Source organism: Rattus norvegicus, chromosome 7 (assembly GCF_021556685.1).
Source record: "Rattus norvegicus strain SHRSP/BbbUtx chromosome 7, alternate assembly SHRSP_T2T, whole genome shotgun sequence".
NCBI lineage: Eukaryota > Metazoa > Chordata > Mammalia > Rodentia > Muridae > Rattus > Rattus norvegicus.
Genome location: NC_141540.1, coordinates 117,923,150 through 117,950,985, shown reverse-complemented (window position 1 = coordinate 117,950,985; position 27,836 = coordinate 117,923,150). Strand labels below are relative to the sequence as shown.

The window sequence follows — 27,836 nt, the reverse complement described above, 5'->3', positions numbered from 1 at the left end:
CACAGCCTCTTTCTCTCACCCCTCCCCCTTTCATCAGAATGATAAAGAAAGAGCCTGGCCTCCCTGTCCCAGCATGGCCTCGGGCTGGGACCTGGCCTCAACTTACAGTCCGACTACCCTGAGCCCCCAGTTGGTCCAGGCTCTGGCCCAGGGCTACATCCCTTGTATGGGGCCTCTCGACAACTCTCAGCTGAGGCCTCCAGAAGCAGAGTCTCTTTCGAAGACCCCCAAGAGGAGGAAGAAGAGATACCTACGGCATGACAAGCCCCCCTACACTTACTTGGCCATGATCGCCTTGGTAATTCAGGCCGCACCCTTCCGCAGACTGAAACTGGCTCAGGTGAGAGAGTCCCTCGTGCTTTGGGGCACCACTTCCCAGACCTGTACCCACTTACTGTAGGCTCACACTTGGCCTCTGCCTAGTCCACTCATCCTTGCTTGTGAGACCAGACCTGAGACTCTTCTCCCACAACCCCCACACACTCTGCTCTCAGGCACAGAAGTCTAATCCCCTAAGAAGGGAAGGCCTGGGGTCAGCTGTAGGAGAGGGAGAGGGTACTACTTCAATCCCTGCCTCACCGCGCCAAATACTGCCTATTTTCAGATTATCCGTCAGGTCCAGGCAGTGTTCCCCTTCTTCAGGGACGACTATGAGGGCTGGAAGGACTCCATCCGCCACAACCTTTCCTCTAACCGGTGCTTCCGTAAGGTGGGGTGGTCAATGATCGAATCCTGGGGGAGGTACGGGCTTGGAAACCCTGAATCTCTCGGTAGAACAGCCACACCCAAGCCAACCACTCTCTAGGTGCCTAAGGACCCTGCAAAGCCCCAGGCCAAGGGCAACTTCTGGGCGGTGGACGTGAGCCTGATTCCTGCAGAGGCGCTGCGCCTTCAGAACACTGCCCTGTGCCGTCGATGGCAGAACCGGGGCACACACAGAGCGTTCGCCAAGGACCTGAGCCCCTATGTGCTCCACGGCCAGCCTTATCGGCCACCCAGTCCCCCACCACCATCTAGGGAGGATTTCAGCATCAAGTCCCTGCTAGGGGACCCTGGGAAAGCATCCACATGGCCCCAGCATCCTAGGCTAGCTGGACAGAGCACTCCAGCTCAGGCAAGCACCTTGTCAAAGGGGGAAGAGGGGGTAGGCGCTGGACCCTCTAACGTCTCTGATAAGCCTCTGTGGCCCCTCAGCTCCCTTCCCAGGCCCACAAGAATAGAGGGGGAGACTTCCCAAGGGGAAGTCATCAGGCCTTCTCCCGTTTCCTCAGACCAAGGCTCCTGGCCCCTCCACTTACTTCAGGATTCCTCAGATTCCATGGAAATGTCCAGGAGGGGGAGCAGAGCTTCCTTGTGGGGACAGCTACCCACCTCTTACTTGCCCATCTACACGCCCAATGTAGTAATGCCCTTGGCCACGCTACCCCCTACCTCTTGTCCCCGGTGCCCATCTTCAGCCAGCCCAGCCTACTGGAGCGTGGGTACTGAATCCCAAGGGTCCCAGGATCTGCTCTGTGATCTGGACTCCCTCTTCCAGGGAGTACCACCCAACAAGAGCATCTATGATGTGTGGGTCAGCCACCCTAGGGACCTGGCAGCTCCTGCCCCAGGCTGGCTCCTTTCCTGGTATAGCATGTAATATTTTAGGGCAGACAAGGGCTACTTCTCTCTTCCATCCATGGATATCATTTTGATGAACCAGAGCTAGGAGCACGTCCACTGCAACAGCTTCAAAACACCAGGCACAGCCTTGCTGAAAACCCACAGCTTTAATTAGGTAACTCCAGAAAGGGTTTTGCCTCTGCTAGATAGGAAGGCCTGGCCAACCGCGCCTTTGACACTCTCACACACAGGGACCAGATCTGGAGAGCAGGGCTCAACCTAGATAGTGCCTCCTCTTGATCCCACCTTCTCAGGCCCTCAAGCCATCCATCTATCCATCCCGCTGTCACCATGCCTTCCTGGCTCCAGGCTGGGGGAGGGAGAGCCAAAAGTGGGTCCAATCTGAAGTCTTGCCCTCTGTCAACTGCCTGGGTGGAAGGTAGCACCTTTCAGGGAAAGGGTTAAGAAAGACTGGACCATACATGATTTTGGTGTAATGGAAGTCGGGGAGTGATTAACAGTAAAGGAATTTACAACGTTTTAATTCCAAGTCTGATGCTGGGGGCAGGGTGGCGACTTGGGAAACCACTTGGTCTGGGGTCTGGTTCCTGCAGCTTGGCTCCCCTGCTGTGTGCTGTGATAAGGGCAAATGGATAAGGAGACAACTAAGGGCCCTGGGCTCAGCTGGGGGTGGAAGGGCGGAGGTAATCCCTCGTCAAAGCATAACATTCTCTGGCCAGATCAAGAAGAGGAAGGGGGAAGCTGCACGACTCTGTTGTGGGCAGTCAGGGCCCCAGAGTTTTTGTCTTTTAAAGGGTGACCTGGGAAATGGGGTGTAGGATTCACAGCTGCCTCTGCCAGCAGAGGTATGTTCTCTAGCCCAGTACCAAGAGCTTTGACCCAGATCTAAGGAGGCAGGTCCCCTGGAGGTTCAAGAGTCAAGCCAGAACAGCTGTTGGGGCTGGGACTGGGAGGGCTGCCAGGAGATGGTGTAGGGGTGCAGGAAGTTCCAGTGAGAGGGGTGTCAGTACTGAGAGAAGAAGGGGTCCCAGAGCGTGGGGTTCTACGGCGCCGGGCAGGCCCCAGTTCCACTTGACCCACTCGCTGGGCGAACTTCAGTGAGCAGATGGTCTCCCCGAGATCTTCCGCCCTTGTGGAGATCTACAAGAGAAGGGAACTCATTCACAGTCCCGGGTGGCAGCACCCAGGCATGCACTAGCCCAGGGACCCACCTGCAGCAATAAAACTGCAGTGGTGCCCTCGCCAAGCGCCGGCTGTAAAAGGCGCGTAAGCTGTGAGTCACGAAAGGGCACATGAGGCCTCCGAGCTCGAAGCGCGGCCATCACTCCTCCTAGTGCCAGCAAGGAGCGGTTGATTGCCTGGGCCTCACGCAGACGCCGGGCGCCATTCGGGTCTCTCTGTACCGGGCTGGCTACCCCTGCTTTCCACACCCGTTCAGATCCTGCCAGATCCACCAGGTGCAGTGTGCCTGCAGGGCAAATGAACCAGATGTGGAGGGAAGCCTTCGTAGAGCTGGAAACTCAGCAGGACTTAAGCACAACCAGTGGTACCTGTGATACCCTGGGCCCGAGGGGGAGAAGCTGCACGTAAAGTCAGCGTAATTAGGGCGTGGGAGCGTGAGCTGTGCTGGTTCATGACAGTGGCTGCTGTAGCCCGGTTGCTTCTCCCCAGACTCAGCATCTGGAGAGCAGAGCATCAAGGCTAACCTGGTATATATATATAGTCCCTGCCCCTAGGTGGGAGCAGACAGGGGCCCTGGAGGGCAGCTGTACCTGGTGCAGGGTTTCCAGGTTAGGTACGTCCCAGTGTGTGAGGCCGGCCACTTGAATTCCCCCCTGCCCTGCAGGTCCCTGCCTGACTACCAGGCGCTCTGGAGGCCCCGTAGCTAGGAGGTCCCTGGTGAGAGAGAGTGGGTTTAGTTCTATGGGTTTTAAAGGTGCCTGCAGAAACGGCCAGGGGCAAGGAGAAAGCCGCCCACGGATCCCTGACCTGACTGCCTCGTTGTAGATCTCCACCATGCTGAGGGTCACATGGTGGTGCCCTCCAGTCCCCATCTCCCGGAACAGCAACTGCAGTGCCCTAGGCGCTATGCCAGGATCCTCAGGTGGGCCCTGAGGACAGTGTGCAGTGCCACATTGGACTCTCATACAAAGCCCGAGTCTCCCCTCCTCCCTCCCAAGTGCGAGCTCCAACCTACCTCCATGCTGTAGGTTTTCCCTGTCCCAGTCTGACCATAGGTGAACACGCAGACACTGTACCCCTGGAGGCAGGACAACACAGCTGGCTCCAGCTGCCTGAAGACCTGGGGATGAAAAACAGGGGGAAGAAATGTTCTCAGTCCTTTCCTATCTCCTCACTCAAGACCTGGAAGGCAGTAAAGTGCAGTCAGCAAAATGTGAGCAAAGTTTAACTCCCCTGGGAAGTGGCTCCTTCCTTCAGACAGCGGCTGCCAATCCAATCGGATCGGAGGGGTGGAAGCATAACAAAATACAACAGCCTGATGGACAATTTAGAGTCCTAGAGACCCGGTTAGGAAGTCCGGGGTGAGGTGGGGGAGGGGGAGAGCAGTGGTCAAGAGCTTAGATGCCAGGGCTAGACTTCAGGTTAACCCGTTGGGTGACTAAAAGCCAAGTACTATATCATCCTTTTTTTTTAAAAAAAGACTTATTTATTATATATAAGTACATTGTTGCTGTCTTCAGACACACCAAAAGAGGACATCAGATCTTATTATAGAAGGTTGTGAACCACCATGTTGTGGTTGTTGGGAATTGAACTCAGGACCTCTGGAAGAGTAGACAGTGCTCTTAACCACTGAGCCATCTCTCCAGCTCAGTATCATCCTTTCTATGTTTTTTTCTGAGTCATTCCTGTCTATGGCAACTAATAGAAATGCATGCTGGGAACCTGAGTAGTAGGCGGGAAAATAATAAACCTAAATAGGGAGGAGTGGTGCATGCCTTTAATTCCAACCCTCGAGAAGCAGGGGCAGGCAGACCTCTGAGCTTGAGACCAGGCTGTCTACATAGCTAGCTCCAGGCCAGCCAGAGATATACAGCGAGACCCTATCTTAAAAACAAACAAACAAGAAGGACCTCTGTGGGTATAGGAGATAATGACCAGGAAGGACTGCAGAAACCAGGCTCAGGAACAAAGCTGAGGAAGACGTGGGGCTGAAACATTCAACTTGTTGGACAGAACTATGGTGGAGACAATAAGTCTTTTGAGTAACTACACAGCCAACTCTCATAGGAGAAGGTCTTTAGACACTGGCTGGCTGTCACTTCTGATTGACGATCCTATAAATAATGTCTGGAATTAGCGGAGTGAGGATAAAAGCTTCAGGACTAGGTAGTACAAAATGGAAACTACAGGTGAGATGCTTCGTTTGGTCCAGCTTGTTGGATCGCTCACCCAGTGCGGGCTCCCCAAAGCACTGCAGGAAAGTCTAGGGAGCTGTGTGTGGCTGCAGTTTGGGGTGGGAGATGATGCCAGGGTGAGTAGAAGAAAGACAGAGGCAGGTGGGACATCAGTCAGCAGCGAGTCTCTCTGTTAGACACTACAGTATACCGTCTGTGAGAGCAGCAGGTAGTCTGGGTCTTCACTGCCTGCTCTGTCCCTTACCTAATCCCTTATCAGCTCTGAGCCCACATCTGAGTCACAGAAGCTCCAGCAGCACAGTGTATGTGCAAGTGGAGACCATGTATGAAACAAGTTGGGTAGACTGCTTTTCCACTGGTGTCTGGCCAGAAAAAAGGGGAGAGTAGGATCAGGGCAGGGTAGGGGGGGAGCACTGGGGCTCCCACATAACCTGTGGTAGGGTCGCAAAGCAAGTAGAGGCTCTGTCTTCCCAGATGTGCCGAAGCCTGGGCAAAAGAGGTTCCAAGCTAGCACCCATATGATCGTAGCCCTGTCTTCACCACTGGGGTACCATCAGTGCTCTGTAGCCAGTCCCCCAGGAGCAGTAACTCACTTGGACAGGTTCACTTTCCTTAGCCCTCAGCTGGGCAGCCAATCCTGCTTCCAAGAACTTTCAGTGGCTCCCTTCCCTGATGGAGTCCGGCCTCCCACCATCTAGGTATTCAGACAGGCATGGAAGAGGGAATGGGCCTCTTCTGGACTCATGGGACTCTAAGGAAGGGTCGGGACAGATGCAATGGTAGCTGTCACCTCCTCCTGGCTGGCATCTTGAGGAAAGACCCAGTCCAGGCGAAAGCGATGCTGGCGTCCTCGGTAGCACGTGGTGATGCTTCCCCCTTGTCCGGGCTCCACGCTCACCAGGCTGGAAGGTTTCCCTTCAGCTGGTCTCAGCCGACACAGAACACGAATATTTCCTGCATTGGGGACCACATCGACACATTGCCTCCACAGCCCTGAAACAGAGAGAGTTCTTCTAACCTGTAGTCACTGGGGCTTCACTTCCAAAGACAATCTCACCCTTGAGTTCCAAAAGCCGCCCTGAGCATCCAGTTGGGGGTGCTTGGTGCCCTTCTGGGAGCTGAGTCTTAGCCTTTCCAGCTGACAGAGCCCCAAGGGCCCAGGAAACCTGTGAGGAAAATGAAGAAAGGTGTACAGGTGTCCCAGTAAAGTGGGGTGCTGAAAGCAAAAGGATCGTTTGTAGGGGTGTACAATTGTCAGTGGATGTGGACCTGAGGTCATCATTCAGTGGGTCTGAAACAGAATCTAGGAATCATTTGTCCTTCTGGGCTGCCCAGCAATTGTCAGTTTTCACAGTACAGAAATGAGGACACAGCCAGGTGGGGACGGTGCATACTTTCATCCCAGCACTTGGGAGGCAGAGGCAAGTGGATCTCTGAGTTTGAGACCAGCTTGGTCTACAGAGTGAGTTCCAGGACATCGGGGCTACACAGAGAAAATCTGTATCAATTCCCCTACCTCCAAAAATAGAAAAAAGAAAGAAAGAAATCAGGACACTTTGGGTTACTCAGAAATTATTCTGATCCAAGTGTCAACAACTGGCCCACTGGTACAGGCAGCTCCTGAAGGACAGTAAGGGAAACAATAACAGAGGCTCCCCTGGGATGGACAGTGAACAGACTGCTTATAGAAAAGGTACTAGGAGGGGAGGGATCCTAACCTGGCCCTGAGCCTCACTCAGAGAGCCCTGACAGCTCTGGGTAAAGGTGCTGACCAGTCCTCGGAGGTCCCCACAGCCCTGACGGAGGCTGGCCATCCGTGCCCGAAGTCCTAGAGGAGGAAGGCCGTTGAGAGGAAAAACAGCGGATTGCAGAGGTTTCCCAGAAACCACCTTCTCAGCCATTACCTGCCAGCTGTCCGTGAACTTGCTGCAGCTCCTGTCTGCAGTTCTGTTCTGTCTCCTGCTGAAGCTGCTGGAGGGCCCCTCGAAGGCCCTGCAGCTGCAGCTCCTGTACCCCCAGCTGTCCCTCCCAAGCCCACTTCTGTCACTGAGGAAACAGGCACCAGGTCCTGCCCCAGACTTCCCCTCCCAGTTTCCCATCCCTCCTTATCCCTAGGTCCCCTAGCCCACCTGGACCCGGAGAGCTTCTGTGGTGTCCTGGGCCTCTTGAAGCTGGCCCTGCAGCTCCAACAGTGCTCCTGCCTCCTCCTGTAGAGAGTGGGAACCAGATGGGCCATAGAGCCAAGTGCAAACTCAGGAAAGAGTATCCTATAGTTCCATCCCACAGATTCAGGCCAGAACAAGAATGGCTCAGTCCACAGTACCCAACTCCATGCAAGGCTCCCTGACCCAGGCTCTTTGCTCTGTGTTTTCCTGAGGTTACTAGGAGTCCAAAAATGGGGGCAGGGGATAATTTCCAAGACAAACCAGCCTCACTTGATGGGGCTTCCCTGCAAAGACTTTGTTCATAGAGATGGCCTCCACTAAAGCAAACACGAAATTCCTGAGGAAGTTCAGGTACTGTTGCTGGGTACCTGGTGTACGGGAACCTGGACTGCAGACACTATAGCATAGCCTCAAAATGGCAGAGTACCTGGGGAGGTCTGGTGAGCGGTCCAGGCACCCAGTGTAGCAGGAGGTCTCGAGTAAGGCTCAAGCTCTGTTTCAGTGCTTCATTCTCCAATGTGAGGTGCTGAACTCTTTTCTCTGAGTCTGTCACCCCCTGACAGAGAGGGACATCATCAGGACCCACCTGATGACTATTCAACTATTCCCTGTGCCCACACCAAAGCCTCACCACTCCCAGACGAAGTCTACTCAGCTCTTCTTCCTGCTGCTCCAGCTGCTGTCTCAGTTCTTCCAGCTGTGGAGGAGTCGGGGACACGACAGAATCCCCTTTGGGCTCTCACACTCACCCAGCCCCTGACATCCCTGACTTCCTTACCTGTCCGAGAATGAGCTGTTCCAGCCGCTGCCAAACTCTCTGCTCCTCTTCCAACTGGGGAGGCTGATGCTCCTGGGTCTCATCCCTTGGTACCTCATCCAGGATGGGAGTGGACTGAGAGCTTTCTTCTTGAGACAGAGAGCCTGGGGAGGGATGAGCCCAGTTACAAGTAAGAAAACGTCTGGCATAGAGAGCAGAGCCAGTTCCGATAGACCCTGCTCCTTCCACTAATGGTTATACTCTTTACAGACCATCTAGAGTGGAGGGTTGCACTGGGCAGGTTGGCTGAGTCCCCTGGAGCAGGGCCTGCCTCCCCCGGGGGCTCCGTGTCCATGCCAGAAGGGCCAAGAGCTGACTTGTTACTGTCAACAGTGGGGGGACTTCACCAGGCTGTGAAGGAAGTAAGAACCAAAGCAGAGGAGTTGGGGATGTGAGGACCACAGAGGCTGGGGAAAGGAATAATTGCTGAAGATGGCATTGCTCACCTTGCCCAGGTCAGGAGTCGTCCCGCAGCTCTCTTCTGCCCCCAACTGGACGGAGAGGAACTCAGCAAGGCGCATGAGTGCCTCTTCCAGCGACACCTCAGCTGCTCCACCCTCCGCTCCTTTCTGGCCATCTTCAGATTCGGAGCAGCCTTCGAGGCAAGTGAGGAAGGAAAAGGCATTCTGCATCACTAGATGGAGGGGAAGCCTCCTTCCCTCTCGGTGAGGTTACAGTACTCCAGCTGCAGGGATCCCCCAGACCCTTTTCCCAGCAGCTCCTGGCATGCACCTACCGGCCAGGCTGTTCAGCTCGGTCCACAGTTCTGATGTGAATTGATCCGGACGGCGACGACCCCTAGGTTGGCCGCCGCTTTTCTGGGAAGAGAACATGGGGCGCAAGTGAGGGTGCTGGCAGCATGTGCGACTCTTTCGCTTATGAAATGGGCCAAGGGGTTGGGGTTGGGGTCTTTGACCCCACAAGCTATATACAGAGATAATACTGGTCTCTGAACACCCCGATTTCCCAGAGCCAGTGCCTAAGGACTTAAGCTGCACAGGTCAGCCTTGGCCAGATCTCAGAATGATGGTGGTAACCAACCGTGATGCAGGCCCACTACGCTCACCTGGGTGGGGTCCCCGGGGTCCGAGACCGCCGCAGCACCGCCATCCCTGCGGAAAAGACTGTAGAAGATGTAGATGAGCAGAGAGTAAAAGGCGTACATGGGGGCGCGGGGCGGCAGAGAGCACCGCTTCGCGCCGCCCCGCGTCCCCGCACCAGGTCTCTGCACCCGCCCGCCGCAGTGCCCATGCGCATGCTCGTGGCGGTCGCCCCCACGGACGATCTTCCACCGGCGGAGGGCCCACACTGAGGGGCGACCGCGAGGAAATGCAAAACCTGTATTTAAGGCCCTATCAAGCGTTTTTTAGTCTCTCTTTCGCAAAGAGCTCCAAAAGGCTGTCTATCCTCTTTTGGGAATCCTGCGGAGACCCCCCACCAAGGTACGCGCACGGGAACGGAGACTTCAGCGTACAGGTGTACAACCTCTCCTCCCCCGGTAGCCCAGACTCCACCCCTCCCGGGAGCCGGACCCAGCCCCGCCCAGATCTCCCCTTCGGTCATAACCTCGCCCCACCCACAGCTAAGCGACACTCCTTCGAAGCCCCACCCCGTTCCGAGTTACAGCTCCGCCTAGACCCCTAGAAGCACCACCTCTTTTCTCTCATCCAATCCTACTCCTCCGAAGCCACGCCTACATCCCCGGCTCAGACCCTGGACCCTTCGCAATCTCTGTGCTCCTGCAAACCTGTACTGAAGCCCATGGGTTGTGACTCATGACTTTAACCCCAGCTCTCAGGAGGCAGAGGCAGGCAAATCTCAGTGAGTTTGAAGCCAGCCTGTTCTATACAGGAAGTTCCAGGACAGCTAGGGTTATATGAAGAGACTCTATCTAAACCACAAACTAGAACTGAACTAGTACCTCCATGCTTCCAGCCCCACCCCTCTAGAGCCTCCCACGGCCCTCCACAGGCCCCGCCCCACCGCTCTAGCCCGAGCTCCTCTCGTTGGTGCGTGCAAGCTAGCTGCTCCAGTCCGCGCCTCAGGAGGGCGGGCTAGGAGGCGAGGCTGACTGTTGTGGGCGGGTTCGGGCCTTCAGTTCTGCGTCTCCAGGTGCTGCGCGCTCCCTGTGGCAGGCTGGCCTTCGCTGCCGCTTCTTCCCTTCTCCGGCGTGGAAGACCGTATAGGACCGTGCTCAGGCCATAGCAAGAAACAGCTAGCTCCTCTTGCTGTTCCTAGTCCCTGGACTGACACCCCGCTTGGGCGCCAAGATTCCAATCCCATTCCCCTTCCCCAGTAAATTAGTCCTTCCTTGCAGGTGAGTCTAGTGACCTCAGGCTCCAAAAAGTTTGGAACTGAATTTCCTCTAATGTCTACTCCAAGGTCTCTGGAACTTGAGATTCCTGAAGAGCTGCCCTAAGGACTCCGCGGATCGTCAGACTCTGTGCGTACCTCTCTCCAAATTTGAGGATTCCTTACCTATCTCCTCAAACTCACTACAGTTCAACGTGTCATGGTTTCCAAACCCAGGAATGAATGGAGCACTGCCCTGTCCCACCTGGTGTTGGCAGGGGTGTCTCTGCATGCAGCGGTGAGCTCTGTACAGGTGAGTATTCTTACTTTCACAAACTGTAGATCCCTGCACTAGAAAGAGTGTGATGGGAGGCATGTAAGGCTAGGACTCCTTGCCCAAACAGTCCCAAACTCTTTCCTATTTAAAAGTAGCTGCTTTTAAATGGCTTCTTTTCCCTTCACATGTCTATCTTTCCCGGTGTCAACAGTCCAGTCGAGGAGCAGCTGCTGGCTTCCTGCTGCAGACCTTAGCCGCCGTCATTATGTTGGCCCCAGAGCTGAACACACATGAAGACTGTCTTGCTGGAGCTTGGGTTGCCACAGTCATCGGTCTGCCTCTTCTGGCCTTTGATTTTCACTGGGTGAATGGGGACCGCTCTTCTGCCAACCTGCTTCTGGGAGGAGGCATGGTGCTGGCAGTGGCTGGTGACCACCTTGGCCCTGAAGGATGCTCTGTAGCTGGGCAGGCAGTACTGCTGGTGGTTGCAGTGACCATCCTCATTGTAGCTGTTTTCACAGCCAACACTTATGGGATGTGGGGGGGTGCCATGCTGGGTGTGGCGGGCCTCTTGAGCCGGCTGGAAGAGGACAGGCTGCTACTGCTGCCAAAGGAGGATGTCTGTCGTTGGGCCCTGGCTGCAGGTAGTTGGGCCTATTGCCGGGCCTTGCACACACAGCGCCTGCAGTGGGAGTGACTGTGACACTGACAGCAACTCAGTGCTTCTGTGCCAGGTACTACTACTACCCCTCCTACCAGCCCACATGTAGAGGCCCTCTCTCCTTGGGATAAGCTATCCTTCCTCTTAAAGCGAGCCTTTCTAGTTTCACTAATGGGGCAAAACATTCCTTCTCTGGTCATGCATGTGTGGAAGCTTACTTAAATTAGAAGGCAAAGAACAGGTTTTAGGACACTTGGGGCCTGATTCTGGGGGGAACATGGTTGTGAGTCAGAGGCCCGATTTCCAATAAACATTAGGAATATACAGGAGTATGGAATCTGCTTATTCTTAGCTTCCTCAGGCCTCTAGGGTATCAGCTGATTTCCCCGAGTAAAGGAGAGAGGTGATGTGTAATTAGCATAAGATACCATTTACTTTGGCATTCAGGCAGACCTGCCAAGAGAATCCCGGTGTGCTGGGCATGGTGGTGCAGGTCTTTAATCCCAGTTTGGAGGCAAAGACAAGCCAATCTCTTGTGAGTTCCGGGTGGCCAAGCTGGTCTACAGAGTGAGTTCCAGAATGGCCAGTGCAATCTACAGTGAGACCCTGTATCAAAAAGTAAAAATGAAAGAAAAGAAAAAGAAGAAAGAAGAAAGAAAAACATTTTTAAAAGAGTAAAGAGAAAGACTAAAAACTTCTCTGCCGAGAAGAGAGTTTTGGGCCTTGGTTTCCTGGGACATAGTAAATTTGCATATATCCTTGGTGGACTTGGCAGGTGGCCCTCTAGGGCAATGACCTTCACAAACTGATGGCTGAATTCATAAAGGGCAGAAGAGGGCTGTACCTCAGCGATTCCCAGAAACTGTACATCCCTCTGCACTGACTTGATTACTACCTGTTTGACACCCTCTTGTCTGTGCAAGTCATAAAACTTAAGACCCCCCACTTTCTTCTACTCCAACTCTTTCTCCAACTCTGAGGCTGGGATAAAGAGATGGGTTAGGGAGTGTACCCAATCCTTCGCTGGCTGTTCCTGCACTTGCATCTTGTTGAGTGGTGGTAGGTGGGTTTTTCAAGATTATGTTCTAATACTCTGGTCAGCTAGGCCAGAGCCTTGCGCACACAAGCCTGAACTTCTTGTACACATTGGCACAGACACCCCCCGACATGGGAGTCTAAGGGCGCTTTGCACTCTCGAGGAGTCTGAAGTCTGGGTACCTCTCCAGACCCCAGAACTGATTGTACTTCTCCAAGGGCGGACTCCCTACACCCCACATCCCTTCTCCTGGTCGCCTGCTGGACCCCACCCCCTTCTGTTCACCTTCTAGGGTGGGTGGGCTCTCCGGCGTTCTCGCTCGCCCATTGGAGGTGGCCGCCGCGTCGTCTTGTCCCTCGCGGAGCTTCCATTGGCTTGCGCGGAGCCCACGTGACCAGGAGGACGAGGGGGCGGTGGCGTGGGGGGGGTCCGCAGCGAAAACAAAGATGGCGGCCGCACCGGGGTTGGTAGCCGGGGCGGCTGCAGGCCGACGCGCGGGCCAGGCCCACTGAGGCAGCTGCACGGTGGGCAGGCTACGGGGTCGCCGCGGCAGTGAGAAGCCGGCAGGGGCGCGCGGCGACCCTAACTTCCAGCCGGCGAGCGCGCCGGCACCCGCCCGCCGGGCCGGCCGGCCGCGATGTCCGGGGCCGAGGAGGCCGGCGGGGGTGGCCCGGCTGCAGGGCCCGCGGGTGCCGTGCCGGCCGGGGTCGGGGTAGGGGTCGGGCCTGGAGCTGCCGCGGGGCCGGCTGCGGCGGCTCTGGGCGAGGCGGCAGGGCCGGGGATCCCGGACGAAGCCGGCCTGGCCGGCGCTCGGCAGCTGCAAGAGGCGGCCGGCGACCCCGACGCGCCGCCTAAGAAGCGGCTGCGGGCGGCCGAGGCAGCCGAGGCAGCGGCGGCGGCGGTGGCAGCGGGCAGCGGAAAGCTGGAGGAGCGTCTCTACTCGGTGCTGTGCTGCACCGTGTGCCTGGACCTGCCCAAGGCTTCCGTGTACCAGGTAGGGCCGCCGGCCGGGCCCGGCGCCGCGTTGCCTGGAGGCCGGGGGCCGGTGGCCGGTGGCCGGGACCTTTCCTATCCAAACATCCACCTTCCAGGCCTATGAAACCCCTCTCCTGTCTCGAGGCTTCTTATCTTTTCTTGCTCTGAATCTCATTTTCTGTGTTCGATGGTACTCTTTTCCTTCCCAGTCTGAATTTCCATTCTCCTCCTTAGATCTCTTGTCTTCACCTTCTGGTTCCTCCAGGGTGCCCCTTGATATATTGTAGATCCCTTTCAGCTGACCATGTAGAGATCTGTGGACAGGTACCCTCCCTTGTCTACTGCTCATCAACACTGCCCCTCACTTGTAGACCCCTGGGTGAAGAAACTTCTTTACTGGAGATAGGGCTCCAATTCTGGCAGCCACACCCCCAGAAGTGTGCTTCCATGTCTATATCTTCTTTTGTGCCCTGTGGAGTCCTCTGTTTCCTCTGAAGAACTGTAAGAAAGAAGGGCCTCTCATCCCTGCTCGGTCTTGATCTAGGGGAAGCAACCTACAACAAACTTTACTGTTCGGGTACTTTGTCCTGCCCCAGCCTGGCCAGTTTTTCTACCTGGGCCCACCTCACCCATGCCAGGCTGGCTTCCAAGGTTGCTGGTACATAAAAACTTTGTCCTACCTTCCCATCTGAAGACTCAGTGTATCAAAAGGACTCAGAGTCCTGGTCTGTGTCGGTCTAACCATGTCCTCTTCCAGGTAAAAGAGATCAGACCTCTGGTTCAGTGGGAAATGCCTATCCACCTTCCCCCTGGCCTTTCTGCCTCAATTCCCAGCCTCTTTGAAAAGCAAAGCAGAGTCTCCGTCAGCTTTCTTTGTACTTACAGGAGCTAAAAGTGGCCGGTGGGGCCTGTTTCCCTGCTTTTCTTTAAACAGAGGACCTGGCTGAGGGCCAGGAGAGGTCTAGTCTGTGTAGCCATTTCCCTACCCTTTGGCTCTCCATGTTCTTCCTGCCTTGGCTTGAGGGTTTGGGGAGGTGTGGGGTGATCCCAGTGACCTGGAGAGACACTCACCCTCCTAGGCTGGGCCAACTGGAGGTGCGTTTCCCACAGCTGCTGATTCTAGCACCAGTATTTACCTCTCATTTTAGGGGCCATCAGAACCTGCTCACAGCTAACCTTTTTCTTGTCTTGGCTTCTTGGCCCTTCTTAGTGGGAGAGTTCTTCCTTTCTAGGATTTAGTGAGAATCCAGCAAGACAGGCCAATGGAAGGGGGGGGGTCCCAAGGAATTCAGGGATTTTCTAGTTGGTCCTGGCATGATGGTAGACCACATGGCATTGGCTCCTGGTCTACACAGAGAGCCACAGTTCTGCTTCTGCCTAGAGTGGCTAATGAGACTAGCTGGTTCAAACCAGTCTACACACTGTGTTCGTTGTTGCTCTGGCTTGGGTGTCTGAAGTCAGGCAGCTGAGGAGATGAAGGAGAATGAAGTGAGTGAAGGGGCTGCCTTCCCAAGTACTGTCCCAGGGGGAAGGTAGACAGGTTCCTGAGAGCACACTTGGTGATCCAGACGAGCTATAGGCATTGATCTCCAAGCTCTGCCCCCAGTCTCCTTCCCACCTCCCTTCTGTCTCGGTAGATACCTAGAGCAAAGATGTTTCCCTGTCATAAAGACTGGGAGAATCCTCTAGAATATGTCATTTTGGAAGAGTCTTGGGCAAATGCAGGAACTTTGACTACCCACAGATAGCCTGCAAAATGGGAGTGCAGCAACAAAAATAAGGGAATGTCCCTGTGTCTAGGAATGCTTCATGACAGTCTACTAGCATGTGCGGTGCAGCCCTGGAGGGTCCTGTTGTTGTCTTACCAAGGCACCAGACAGGCCTCCCCAGGGTTTTTTCCTAGTCTTCTCAGGATCCACCGTGGCTCACCACCTCTGCCTGAGCTAGCCTTCCTGTCTAACCCACGTTGATGGACTGTCTCTTTAGTTTCCACCTTCAGCTGTTGCTGGCAACATTTGCCTGACCTCAGCAGAACGCTTAGCTCCAGGTGGCACCAGCCATGCTGTGCATTCTGGGGGCTGACTCTTGGCTCTGCTGGGGTGAAAAGTAGTGGGTAACCATGCTATGTCTGGCACTGGACTTTGGGAGAAACTATGGGCTGCTGAAGTTGGCTGGGTGCATGGTAACTTGAGAGTGTTATCCATATGCCACCTGTGCTGCCAGGGAAGCTCTTGGAAGCAGACGAGAGCAGAGTCGGCCTGTATACTCGGGCTCATCCATCTGGGCTTGAGACAGCCTTGTTCATACACTGACATATCACAGACTGGGATATTCAGGCTGCCTGACCAAGGCCATCAACCAAATACTTCTTATCCCTGGGGCCTGTGTCAACTGCTACAACAGGTGTATGCTTTGATGTTCTCTGTGTGGGTGTTAGGTATATCTTGGGCAACTGGCCCAACCAGGTGTATAGCCACCTTCCTGAGTCTAGGGAGGACCCTTCCAAAGTCAGGCAAGCATTATGGCAGGTGCCTGGTAGGTGTCATGAAGGAAGGCCAGAGGCAAACCAACACAAGAACTTCTAGCTCATCCAGACTGGGCAGATGGACAGGCAAACAGTTTGTGCTGGCTCCCTGTTCTGGATGTGTTCATGAGGCCAGAGGACAATGTAACCAGTCAGACTGCACATGGAAGTGCCTTCTCTGGGGGAGTCCCAGCCTGGGATGTTGCAGCCATAGCCTCGGCCCTGACCTACTTCTTAGCTTTCCTGCACAATCCTTCACATATCACCCAGTGCAGAACTTTGTAAGATAGACTTAGCCCTGACCCTTTCCTTAGGGGTCAACCAGGCTCAGCCCCTCAGCACTGCATTTGGCAAAGATACTGCTCCTTCGTCCCAGCCTTCACGAGCCTTTGAGGTCAGGGATCAGTTAGTGGGCCTCTGTCACAGAATATGGTAATCCGGCTATGTAGCTAGTATGGCTCATGATTTCTGTGACCAGAGCCCTGGGTTACTACTCCACTGTTGCTCCTACCTGTTTACCTTTTGAGCTGCCCTCTCCACATCTCTACCTGCTTCTGTGCTTCCTATTGGGCCTGACTGTAACAAAACCCTATTTTGGGCCTTCTATTCTCCCTTCAGCAAGGGTTCCCATCTTTTCCCATCCTGCTGTAGAGGATGACTGGCATGTTCTGCTTTTGTCTTTGCCTCTGAGTGTCAGAGAGAGGGTATCTGGCTGGCAGAAAGCCCAAAAAACACTTGTTCCATCTCTGCCCAAGACCCCTTCTGAGATTACTTGTTGTCCAGGGCCTGGGATCCTCATTTATTTTTATGTATGTGAGTGTTTTGCCCACTTGTATGCATGTGCACCATGTATGTGTCTGACACCTTGAGATGTCAGAACCAGACTTCAAATGCCCTGAAGCAGGAGGTGTGGAAGGCTGTGAGCTACAGCAGGCTTTTAACTGCTGAGCCAACTCTCCAGCCCCTCATTTCCTTGCGTCAGTAAAGAGTCTTGGGAAAGGGACCGCTTAGGTGTCCAAAGGCTGTAGGCTTCCTGGAGTCGGACTTTGTTTGGTTTCTGGTGTGCCTGTGCATGTGTGTTGGTAGTCTGTTATTTTGAGTTTCTTTTTAACTCTAAGCAGTGTTTGCTCATTTCTGAGTAAAAGCCACACTCTAGGGGACAGCCAGGCCCCATCTGAATCCTGGATATGGCCAGTCTAGAACTTCAGATCTAGCCTGAACTTGTCCTTGCTCCCCTATATTGGTTGTGTACCCATGGGCAAGAAGCCAGTTCTGCTCAGGTCCATGCTTGGCTGTGGAGGTTCAAGAAGTTGGTTTAACTCTCAAGGCCACTAGGCCTGACGGAGCCTTACCTGTATCCAAGACGCTGTGGGAGGAGACTAGAGAACAACAGCCTCCAGATGGCTGAGCAGCACCTTGGTATTAGCACATTTGGGTACCAGAGGCTTCTGTCGAGTCTATGATGCCCTGAGCAGGAGGGTAGGCTGTTCATATGTCTGGGTACCATCCATACTCTATTTCAGACTCCCTGTGTTTGCAAGGACCTTAAGTTCTAGCCTTGAAAGATTCTAACTGACCACAGGGAACTTGGCGATCAACTATAAGTTGAGGAGGACCCATTTCCAAGACCTATTTGTAGCTTAGGGGCAGGGCTTCTTCTTAACCATAGCTATTCCATCTAGCTCCTTTCACCCAAATGAGAATCCAGTTCAAATAGAACACTCCTGCCCTGGGCATGTATAGGCTAAGTACATGAGTTGGAAGATGGAAGGACTAGATCTAGCCTGTGGGGTACAAGAGCAATGACTGTTTCTGGACCTCAGTCCCTTGGGGATGGAGTCCTAGAAGCTTTGACATGGGTAACTGCAAGGGTGGCATTCATACTGAGGCTGCTGCAATCTGAGTGTCCAGCTTCGCTGCAACACATTGCCTCTCCTATGGTATCCTGTGCCGGGAAGAAACTGACACCTGCGGAGAGAGGATAAGTCCAAGACCGTGCTGTTGGTGACCTATGACTGAGGGATGATCTCAACCCTGTGAGCTCCAAGTCAGTGTCTAGGATAAGAGGGCCTGGAAAGACCTGCAGTACCATCTTGGATAGAAGTCTAGAGTTTATCTGGTTGATGGTGGGATGGTGGCCTGACCTGGCCATTACAGGAAGTTTCTGGAGTTGCCTAGGCACTGTAGTGGACACTATGGAGCCATCTGTGGACAAGCTTCAGAATAGACAGTGGGCTATATAAGTCAGGGAGTAGGCACAATCTGTCCGGCCAAGGCTGACTGGCTGTGCGGAACTAATATTTGAAGTTAGGTCTTGCTCAGGAAGTTATGAGAGGGTTGCAGGTTAAGTGCATTGTTTTCATAGAGCTTACCTAGAGACCATATCGTGAATGGCTACTAAGTGGCTGCAAGTGGGTGCGCCTTGGTCTTTAGGTAAGCCAGTATACTACAGAACATCTCGGGACTTGTTCTGCCACTCAGGGCTGAACTGTCAGGGCTCTGACACCCCACTTTTCCTAGACCTTGCCGACTCCCGCAGAGACCTGTAGGGAAGACCTAGAAGAAAGCAGGATTAGCGCCATCTCCATGTGGTGTGGAATTGATTTGAGTCTGGGATTCCCATGAGAATGGGCTCTGTGGCCAGACCTAGCAGCACAGGCTTAGGTGGCTTTCAGGGTGCAGTGTAGGAGTGATACCCTCAGCTCCCATTAGGAGGGCCCAGGACTCCTTTCCAAGTCTGCCTGGGCTGAGATTGGGAGCAGGTATCCTCAGCCTGACTTAGATCGTGAGAGGATTAGGCCACAGCAAGGAAAAATACTGTCGCCTCTACTCAGGCTGGTAAATCCTTAAAGTGACTACAGACCTGACCTGAGTGTCATCTTAGCCTCAGGTAGCTTGCTATCAGAAAGTGACTAAAACCCCTAAGAGTAGTGGGGCTACAGGGTCCTGGGAATCTAAGTGCTGGTGATCTCTTGCTGAGTAAACTTCCTTTGTTTTTCCTTAAGACAGGGGTCCCACCATATAGCCCAGAAATCACTTCATATTCCAAACTAGCCTCAAACAGTCCTGCCTCTGCCTCAGACCTGCATTCTGATGTTATACTACTCCCAGTTCTGCATAGAGGTCTTTTTTTTTTTTTTTTTTTTTTGGTTCTTTTTTTCGGAGCTGGGGACCGAACCCAGGGCCTTGCGCTTCCTAGGTAAGCGCTCTACCACTGAGCTAAATCCCCAGCCCCTGCATAGAGTTCTTGAAGGATGCTATGTCACACTTGTATGGGGATGCCCTGAGAGTACCTCTCTGAAACACATGAACATTTAGTTCTGTGTTGTATTCCCTCCTGTCTTCCAGAAGGAGTAATAGTCGCTGTCCTGGGAAGTCCTCAGGCAGATGGGAGATAAAAGGTTAGATCAGCACCCTCTCCATCCACACCCAGCTCCAGCCCTGTCCATCGACTTCTAGGGACGGACTGGTAGATTGGTTTTTAATTTTTCAATCAAGCATAGGTTTGGTTATAGACAATCATGTGACACTCCGTGGACATGGATTCCTCATCAGGCTTCTGTCGCTGTCACCTTCGCTGAGGACTCAGAGAACCTGCTAAAGCAGTAAGATGGCAGCCAAGGTTTACGCAAGGCAACGATGCAGACGCAGCGTCCTGGCATGGCTAGGCAGTGGCTGCATGTGGCTCTTTCCCTAATGTCCACTGTACAGATTACCCTCAGTATGGTAGGCCTGATATATCGGTCTCTCCTTTAACACTGAGTCCCTCACAGTGTGGGAGCCCACCCTGGTATAGCATCTCAGCCCATCCTGTATCTGTGGCACCAAATGGTACTCAGTATATATTGAGCCAGTAAGAGACCCAGGATGAGTAATTCTGAAAGTCTGTGTGTGTAAGCAAGGATCTAGCTAGCAGGCCTGCTCATGGTGATCTCATTTATATCTGCCCAATTCAGTACCAAGTCCTACCTGAGCCAGCGTAGCCTCTTCTCTGCCGTAGGCTCTGTACCATTGGTGCTGGAGCAACCCCAGTGGGACAACCCCAGTTGTCTTCTCTGATTTCAACTGCTGGTTCTTACCTGTGTTTATCGGCAGGGGCTAGATGGAGGCACTTCTAGTTCCCATATGAATAGCCTTTTGAAAGCCAAGAAAAAATGCCTACTTCAGCAGTAACCATGACCCCATAAACAGCTGCTGGCTGGGTGCCCCTATCATGTCAAGCCAAGAGCTAGTCTTCTCTGGTAGGTTAAGTGGACCCCGCTGTGGTCAGCTCACTTGCCAGCCTGGCCTGCTGTAGTTATAGCCAGGACCCCTATGACCTGATAAGACCCTGCCCTTCACAGAACCAGAGCTAGCATGACATCCCAAGCAGCCCTCAGTGTTTGCTAGATACCAGCGAGGCTTGGGAACCAGCAGGTACTCCTCACCTAGCATCCCTCCAGACAACTGGTCTGGCTGGAGTCATCAAGCGTGGGAGGGCATATATATGTGCGAACATCCCACAGGTCTGTGAACTTCACCTCCCTTTCCTTCTTCGCAGTGTACTAATGGTCACTTGATGTGCGCTGGCTGTTTTATCCACCTACTAGCAGATGCCCGGCTGAAGGAGGAACAGGCCACATGTCCCAACTGTCGTTGTGAGATCAGTAAGAGCCTCTGCTGCCGGAACCTGGCTGTGGAGAAAGCTGTGAGCGAGCTGCCTTCAGAGTGTGGCTTCTGTCTGCGTCAGTTTCCTCGTTCCCTCCTAGAGAGGCACCAGAAAGAGGAATGCCAGGACAGGTAACCATGGTGAAGCTGTGGCCTGGGATCTGGTCAGCCTTCATGGTCTGGGCCCTGGAGACCACATGTGGAGCCCAGTGATAACCGTGTAGGCTCAGGTGGTAAGAGCATGTCTTTCTACAGAAGACAGTATCTATACCAGTTGCTTTCGGGATATGATGCTAGCTAGCTCTCTAGGATTTTCTGGCTATTGGGTAGGCCCTTGGAAGGGACACTGCACCAGAATCAGTTCAAAAGCTTGAGAAAGCTTAAGTGAGACTCTTGTTTGGCAACCTAGTTCCAACATACAGAAACAGCCACTTGCCTGGCAAGGTCCTGGCACCAAGAGCTTTCCTAGAATGAGGCTGTATGAAGTCCAGTACTATGGTCAGCAATCAGCTGCAACCCAGGCAGAGAGCCGTGAGTGAGTACAGGCACAGGAGGCATAGTGAGTAACAGCTGTAGTGCTTCTCTCTCCTCAGTCTCTCCCATCCATGCCTACCTGTGCTCTAAGTGGCTGGTCTCACAATTCAGTGTATCCTACAGGGGACGGTTTGTAGTTGGGCAAAAGGAGTGAGTCTCTGAAAAGACTACTGGGTGTGACCATTAGTTCTAGCCACAGGGTTGACACTGTCCTCACCTCCTACAGGGTGACACAGTGCAAGTACAAGCGTATTGGCTGCCCATGGCACGGCCCTTTCCATGAGCTGACAGTGCATGAAGCTGCATGTGCTCACCCAACCAAGACAGGCAATGAGCTGATGGAGATCCTCGATGAGATGGACCAGAGCCACCGCAAGGAGATGCAGCTCTACAACAGCATCTTCAGCCTGCTCAGCTTCGAGAAGATCGGCTACACAGGTGAGGCACCCACACTCCTCTGCATGCCGCACGGATGCTGTCTGGGAATAAAGGGCTGGCAGCCGAGAGCGGGGAGGCAGTAGGCTCTGGGCAGTGGGCACAGGCTGCGCCGGTGGGCAGGAAGATACCTTGGGGAGAAGATAGGTTGGAGATTTTGGAGAAGGAGGGATATACCTGCATGGCTCCTACAGAGGTCCTTCCCACCTGTCCCGTCCCCTCCCCCTCTGCCCACCACCCTAGCAAGATGACACCCCCCCCCCACTGTATGGGGCTCCACATATTTGGGATGGTTGGGTCTAATTAGAAAATTGGGTGTGTTTTGGGCAGTCTGGGTGTTTGGGGCCTTGCCTTTGGAGCGCGGAGCAAGAAGAGCATTCCATCAAGTCAGGTCCTGTCTACAGATGTTCACTGAAGGTCACAGAGCCTCCCGAGGCTGGCAAGAAGCTGTTTGGAGACAGGGTTCCAGAACAAGCTGAGGGTCTGAGCTCAAACTATAGAGCTGGGAATGGATGCCCACAAATGAGTAAGCTGGACCAGGCCTATGCTCACTGGATCTCATGGCTCCCGGGCATCTGTCACCAACTTTGAACATGTCGGGGAGCAAGAGCCAGGCCACAACTTGGGCCAGAGAACAAGAAGCACCTGCTGATACTGGGGCCACTCAGGGAAACTCCATTCCCTCTACTGCTCAGCCTGCGGCAGGTGGCCAGCTCAGAGCACCCAGGGCAGTCTTGGACAGCCAGTCATGCCATGCTGCCTAGACTAGCCCAAACAGGCCTGAGATGCAAAGGGCCCAGGGGCCTGCATCAGCAGAAAACTATGGCTCTTGGTTAAGAGTAGCCTTGGCTGAGATCTCATGGCCTGTGGGGTCTGAGTAGGCCAGGCCATGTGGCTACAGCAGAGGCTGGGTGGGAAGCCCTGTCCATGAAGGAAGGACTGGCTGCCTAAGAGCCCACACATCCACAGCAGGACGTGCCAGCCACAGGACTGCAAAGGCAGGTCTGCCTGCTAAGCGACAGCCCCACATACAGCTGGGCAGAATCCACATCACAGTGCAACATTGAGGACTTGGCACTCCCCTGGGGCAGGACCAGATACCATTTGCCCACCTGCTGGCTTTTCTGGCAGCTTTGTATCGGAACCAATAAAGTGCACTTGTTCTCAGAACTGTATCCTGTCTGTGTGTCTGCTTACCCCGCCCCTCAGGGGACACGGGGCTGAGGGTAAGGAGGGTGGCTCTGTGGGGTGGCCACACCTGGGCCACATGGCCTAATGTCCCACAGTCTCAGGACTCTCCAGCTAATTGGTGTTAATTCTGTTTGTAGTTGTCCCCCAAAGCTTGTGCACGTCATTTGCCATAACTGTGTTTGACTTACCTTGTGGCAGGTAGAGCACACTGTCTGGGTAAGTTGCCTTCCTCCCTGGCTGAGCCTATCCTTGGCCTGTTGGGGAAGGCGCCACCCACTGGCCTTCCCCAGCACTAACAGTTGGCCGTCTGGCCCTGTCTGTCTCCACAGAGGTTCAGTTCCGGCCTTATCGCACTGACGACTTCATCACACGCCTGTACTATGAAACACCACGGTTCACAGTACTGAACCAGACATGGGTCCTGAAGGCTCGTGTGAATGACTCGGAGCGCAACCCCAACCTGTCGTGTAAGCGCACACTTTCCTTCCAGCTACTCCTCAAGAGCAAGGTCACAGCGCCCCTGGAGTGCTCTTTTCTTCTGCTCAAGGGCCCATACGATGATGTGAGGATCAGTCCTGTTATCTACCACTTTGTCTTCACCAACGAGAGCAACGAGACAGACTATGTGCCGCTGCCCATCATCGACTCTGTGGAGTGCAACAAGCTGCTGGCTGCCAAGAACATTAACCTGCGGCTCTTCCTGTTCCAAATACAGAAGTAGGATGGACCCAGGCACCTGAGGAGCAGAGGGCTGCAGTCCATAGTGCTGTCCTACCCATCCCTGGCTTGGCAGCAGCTTCACACAACTATGATCATTTTAGCAAAGGAGGAGAACAAACAAAATCAAACACTGAGAAAGTCTGCATGCGTGTGCAACGGGGTCCCTGCCTCTGGCTCACCTTCCTCCCCTCTGCGTCCCACCTCCTGCAGGCAGCCAGAGGCTGAGCTGACCACAGTGGAAACAGCACTCTGGGCTCCTCAGGTACAGGTGACGAGGAGAGCAAGAAGCCACCCTTATCCCAGCTCCCATCCTCACATGGAGGTGGCATGGTGGTTCCCTGGCAGGGCTCAGGGGCCCTGGCTGACTTCAGACAGCATATTTGATTGCAATTAAAAAGGCAGCCTTGTTTCCTACTTTCTGTTTTGTTGGAGGGGAAGGCGTGGCCGTGAATGGACTTCATGGGAGATTTGGTTTGACCTGGTGGTCAGAACCTGCCCTGTCTCTGATATTGCACCTATGTGTGCATCCCAGGAGAGACTTAAGAGACACTGCCCCCCACAGTCTTATCGAAGGGATTAGGACTAAGGCCTGGCCAGTGAGCCAGAAAGGGTTGGGCTTCCCCAGCCATTGACTACTCAAAGGAAGCAGGACTTGGCTACTAGGGCTCAACAAATGTTTCGGAATGCAGGGTGAAATTCTGTCTCTTCCAGGAAAAGTTAAACTCTACAGGCTCTTTGAGTGATGCAGTTTTAGAGAGAAAGAACCCATTTGATTTACTCAGCAGAGAGCCAGGTGTCCTCAGGGTGCCAAGGAGGCAGCACTGTCTGAGAGACCTGCATTTAGTGGTGGCGGGGGCACCACAGGACCACGGCAGAGCAGCATGGTTTATTGTGTAGGCTATGTAGGCCTTCCCCTTCCCAGCCCGTTCACAGATACTCTATGTGGGGGTTGTAAGCAGGACAGTATTAGGGCCTCACAAAATATGAAGCAGCCCTGCTTGGTAGGGGTAAGCCTTGGTCCTTTTTTTCCTTGGATTCTTCAGAGATACTGAGAAGGGTAGGACTTGCCTCCTTTAGTCTTTGCTTAGGAGATGAGGCTCTTCTGTCATAGCTTTTTGTTGCTTTAATACCAAAGAACCGGTTTCCTCTGCCCTGACCAGACCTCCTTCACATGCTTCAAAGTAGTCCCTACCAACCCATGCAAACTGCCTAGGCCTGAACTGCCCTGTGCCTTCCAAGCCAAGCGACAGGGTAGCCCTGGACATGTGGGGACAAGTACTGATGTTCCACCTTGACCTTCAAGAGGGCAAAAGGCTGACAAATGTAGAGAGGACACGGAGTACAAGCCCAGTCTGTGTTCCTGAGCACAGTCAGGAAGAGGCTACTGCAGCCCTCCTACCTTTTCATAGGCTGAAGTTTTTCAGCACCTTGTTTGGCTTCCTGCATGGGGCTTGTGGGAATTCTCTTCCGCAAATATGGCCTGGCCAGGAGGGTTGGGAAGGCTCATATTTGGCTTCTGCCTACCACAAAAGACCCCATGCCAGATTCCAGCACATCCATGAAAACAGTGGCCTTTGATATGGCTCCTTGATGTCCTCTGTCCTTAGGGGCAGCTCCTCAAACTTATCTGGCAGGCACAGGAAAACAGTGGGGTCCCTCTGGGAGTCCCTCTAGATTCCAAGGTGATGGTGTGGAAAAAGTAGGGCAGGCCTAGCTTGCCCTAATAACCCATATCTGGATGTGTGAGTGACTGACTCACAGAAAGCAGCCTGAAGGTCTCTCAGGAAGGAACAGGATAGGAGGCTTATTCCTCATGGTAAAGCCAACTGAGACACAGTGGGCATGAGCAGGAAAGCTGGCCTGGCAGAGGCTCAGAGGCAACAAAGCTTTGGGTATTTGTGTGTGCAGCTGAGAGGTATACCCCAAGGTATACATAGGGTTAGGGGCTGAGCCTGGGTGAGACCCGCCTAGGGGTATAGTGTGTCTAAGGGTACCCAGGAGAACGGCTAAACCTTCCCTCATCATGCTCAGTGTGGCCACACACTTATGACTATGTACAGCAGTTGAGCCTTCAGCCTAGAGGAACCAAACATGGAGAAGACTAGTATGTCTCTTAGCTATGCTAGGGACTGGCATATAAACCTTTCGGCACTGTCACTGTGGGCCCTTTATTTAGGGGTGGGGGGGCACCATATCTACTGGCTTGTGTCCAGAATCTTGTTATCTTGCTGTCCTAACCTGGTTCTTTGTCTGTTGTCTCTGAGGATGGGAGAGGGGGTTCAGCCTCAGTAGGTGTAGGGGAGGCTGCCAGAGGGGGTTGCACAGGCTAAGCCAGGCCGCCCTCTCCTTCCACCTGTCTCATCCCCACTTCCTGTGAGCACCACATCCCTCAGTTTGCCCAAAGTGAGACATTTACAAAACAATAAAAATAATTTTCTAAAGAGCAGAGCAAGAAGTGTTTTTATGGTTGTTGGAAATGATTTACATGTCAGTTGTGTGGTTTGCATTTTTCTTTGAATATTTTCTGTATGCACATGTAGTTAAAAAAATATTCCAAACCATGTTTTGTCTGTGTCTCCTTACCAGAAGACAGCCTCGTGGTGGGGCTTCCTGTGCTCTGTTAGCCTCCCCACTGCTCAGCCTGTGCCTCACCCCCAGGCCTACAGCCCTGTGATGCACCCAGATAGAGAAGCTGGACTGACTCTAAAGGGAGACTGACTCTACCGGGTTATCTCTGACTCACACACAACCCCCAGCTAATAATAATAATAATAATAATAATAATAATAATAATAATAATAATAATAATAGTAAAGTTTTTAAAAACTGCTTGTAAAATACAGTTTTTCAGGACAAATGACACTCTTAAGAGAATACTTGTACACAGTAGAGTACATTAGAATAGCTCAGCCTCAACAGATTCCTATTTTATGAACTCTAGAACTAGAGAGAAAGTCATGGTCTTCGCAACAGCTCTTAGGGACTTCCCCATGTCTTATACCTCTTAGTTCTGTACCTTCTCACCATGCTCCTCACACACCTCACCAACCTGCCTTCTAGGTAATGGATCCGACTTCAGAAGCGTGCTTCAGATGGGGAAAGGACCAGCAGTGTGAGCCTCTACAGCTGTTCTGACACCCTGGGGCCCGTTGAGGAATAGCCTCAACCCTGTCCTTCATAGATCTATCTGCACCTGATTTCCCTTTTCACCCTGCACAACTTTGCAAGAATGGTCTTGCTTACATCCTTGCAACCCTCAGGTAGTAAGATTGAACCTGCCTAGCCCTATAGCAGGAAGCATATAGGGTCAGCTGGATCAGGAGGCCCTTCTTAGGCCTGTCTGCCTTCCACATCCCGCTCTTCCCAACAGGTATTACTATCTGTCCACTAGCTGGGTGTTTTATTCCACTGTTTTGGGGGTTTGGTTGGTTGATAGGTTTAGTTTGAGACAGGGTCTTTTTACATAGTCCTGGCTGTCCTGGAATTCACTGTGTAGATAGATGGGGCAGGGGGTTGAACTCATAGACCCACATGCCTCTGCCTCCCAAGTGCTGGGGTTAAAGGTGTGCCCCCATTGCTTTGATCAGAATAGAAAATAAACTTGTCACCTTGTAAATATGGCAGACACATGCTTATAATCCCAGCACTTGGGAAGTGAAGTCAGGAATAGGACAACTCAAGGTCATCCTGCTGAGTATGAGGCTGGTCTGGTCTCTACGAGACCCCGACTCAAAAGAAAAAGACAAACTGACTCCACTTATGTCTCCCGCCCATGGCTTTGTGGGATCCTGCACTAAGTTTCCAGTGGGGCTTCAGCATACATCCTAGAAGATGATGAGCATTCAGTTTGCCACACAGTCAGGGAAAAAGAGCTCCAAATCATGGCAAGAGTTTGTCCTTCAAGGTAATGGAGAACAGAGCACCCAAAATCATAATTCCAAATACACTTCCAGGCACTGCAGGTAAGGGACCTGGATTGCTTTCTTTCTTTCTTTTTTTTTTTTTTTTTTTTTTTTTTGGTTCTTTTTTTCGGAGCTGGGGACCGAACCCAGGGCCTTGCACTTCCTAGGTAAGCACTCTACCACTGAGCTAAATCCCCAGCCCCGTGCTAAATCCCCAGCCCCGCTGGATTGCTTTCAATTCTCCAGCCTACACTCTCATTCAGTTGCCTTTCAATACAAAACTGTGCAGTTTTCCAATTCTTTACTGCATCTTCTGGGAATATGGATACCACATAGGAGAAACTGTTCTGTTTACTTCAAAAAGTTGATTCCTCCCCTTTTACCCGGGGCCCTTCTGTGTCCTCTGCATGTGGGCTGATCCCCAGGGTACCCAACAGTTTCATTAAGTCCTCATGCCCAATCATAAAAACCACATTTATTTATTTGTATTGTATTTTTTTAAAAGATTTATTCATTTATTATATATAAGCACACTGTAGCTGTCTTCAGACACACCAGAAGAGGGTACAGATCTCCTTACAGATGGTTGTGAGCCACCATGTGGTTGCTGGGAATTGAACTCAGGACCTCTGGAAGAGTAGTCAGGTGCTCTTAACC

At 53.1% G+C, this 27,836-nt stretch overlaps 5 protein-coding genes across 37 annotated transcripts; 4 read left to right on the top strand and 1 right to left on the bottom strand.

Moving 5' to 3' along the window:
* The first annotated feature begins 65 nt into the window (after positions 1–65).
* Foxh1 (forkhead box H1) lies at positions 66–2,146 on the top strand. Its single transcript, NM_001130493.1, is given in 3 exon segments — positions 66–340; positions 605–709; positions 806–2,146. Coding segments are annotated over 3 exon segments (1,206 nt in total). The 5' UTR covers positions 66–73; the 3' UTR covers positions 1,640–2,146.
* Positions 1,751–14,122, bottom strand: Kifc2 (kinesin family member C2). 29 transcript variants are annotated; one of them, XR_015623922.1, is made up of 21 exons: positions 9,424–9,506; positions 9,052–9,109; positions 8,722–8,803; positions 8,432–8,580; positions 8,198–8,336; positions 7,947–8,089; positions 7,800–7,865; positions 7,596–7,724; positions 7,133–7,210; positions 6,908–7,022; positions 6,722–6,831; positions 6,061–6,169; positions 5,794–5,957; positions 5,597–5,697; positions 5,248–5,365; positions 3,821–3,925; positions 3,613–3,734; positions 3,396–3,519; positions 3,174–3,324; positions 2,835–3,091; positions 1,751–2,763 (listed from the first exon to the last, which is right to left on the bottom strand). XR_015623922.1 is itself a non-coding variant. In XM_087556548.1 (19 exons), exons 4-19 carry the CDS (start codon positions 8,504–8,506, stop codon positions 2,509–2,511), a joined length of 2,121 nt encoding a protein of 706 aa, XP_087412674.1. In that variant the 5' UTR covers positions 8,507–8,580; positions 8,722–8,803; positions 9,052–9,109; positions 9,907–9,942; the 3' UTR covers positions 1,751–2,508.
* On the top strand, positions 9,660–11,544 carry Tmem276 (Transmembrane protein 276). 3 transcript variants are annotated; one of them, NM_001408118.1, is made up of 3 exons: positions 9,660–9,806; positions 10,368–10,590; positions 10,766–11,544. In NM_001408118.1, the coding sequence occupies exons 2-3, from the start codon at positions 10,498–10,500 to the stop codon at positions 11,249–11,251; spliced, it is 579 nt and encodes a 192-aa protein (NP_001395047.1). In that variant the 5' UTR covers positions 9,660–9,806; positions 10,368–10,497; the 3' UTR covers positions 11,252–11,544. The 3 variants fall into 3 exon arrangements, with proteins under 3 accessions (NP_001395047.1, NP_001395048.1, NP_001020293.2); NM_001408119.2 differs by lacking the exon at positions 9,660–9,806 and having other exon boundaries at positions 10,082–10,428; positions 10,515–10,590; NM_001025122.4 differs by lacking the exon at positions 9,660–9,806 and having other exon boundaries at positions 10,082–10,590.
* Tmem276-zftraf1 (Tmem276-zftraf1 readthrough) lies at positions 9,678–26,115 on the top strand. 2 transcript variants are annotated; one of them, NM_001408120.1, is given in 5 exon segments: positions 9,678–9,806; positions 10,368–10,590; positions 20,291–20,529; positions 21,158–21,369; positions 22,887–26,115. In NM_001408120.1, coding segments are annotated over 4 exon segments (936 nt in total). In that variant the 5' UTR covers positions 9,678–9,806; positions 10,368–10,497; the 3' UTR covers positions 23,279–26,115.
* On the top strand, positions 12,685–26,115 carry Zftraf1 (zinc finger TRAF-type and ring finger containing 1). 2 transcript variants are annotated; one of them, NM_001408121.1, is given in 4 exon segments: positions 12,685–13,245; positions 20,291–20,529; positions 21,158–21,369; positions 22,887–26,115. In NM_001408121.1, coding segments are annotated over 4 exon segments (1,200 nt in total). In that variant the 5' UTR covers positions 12,685–12,888; the 3' UTR covers positions 23,279–26,115.
* Positions 26,116–27,836: the final 1,721 nt, after the last annotated feature.

Coding starts and splice junctions, on each gene's coding strand:
- Kifc2 (XM_087556547.1), bottom strand. Junction 6,832..6,907: donor AGTTCACGGACAGCTGGCAG/GTAATGGCTGAG, acceptor TTCCTCCTCTAG/GACTTCGGGCACGGATGGCC. Junction 3,926..5,793: donor AAGATGCCAGCCAGGAGGAG/GTGACAGCTACC, acceptor TTTCATCCCCAG/GTCTTCAGGCAGCTGGAGCC.
- Zftraf1 (NM_001408122.1), top strand. CDS start 12,889: ATGTCCGGGGCCGAGGAGGCCGGCGGGGGTGGCCCGGCTGCAGGGCCC. Junction 13,246..20,290: donor CCAAGGCTTCCGTGTACCAG/GTAGGGCCGCCG, acceptor CCTTCTTCGCAG/TGTACTAATGGTCACTTGAT. Junction 20,530..21,157: donor AAAGAGGAATGCCAGGACAG/GTAACCATGGTG, acceptor CACCTCCTACAG/GGTGACACAGTGCAAGTACA.
- Tmem276 (NM_001408118.1), top strand. CDS start 10,498: ATGGTTTCCAAACCCAGGAATGAATGGAGCACTGCCCTGTCCCACCTG. Junction 10,591..10,765: donor CAGCGGTGAGCTCTGTACAG/GTGAGTATTCTT, acceptor CGGTGTCAACAG/TCCAGTCGAGGAGCAGCTGC.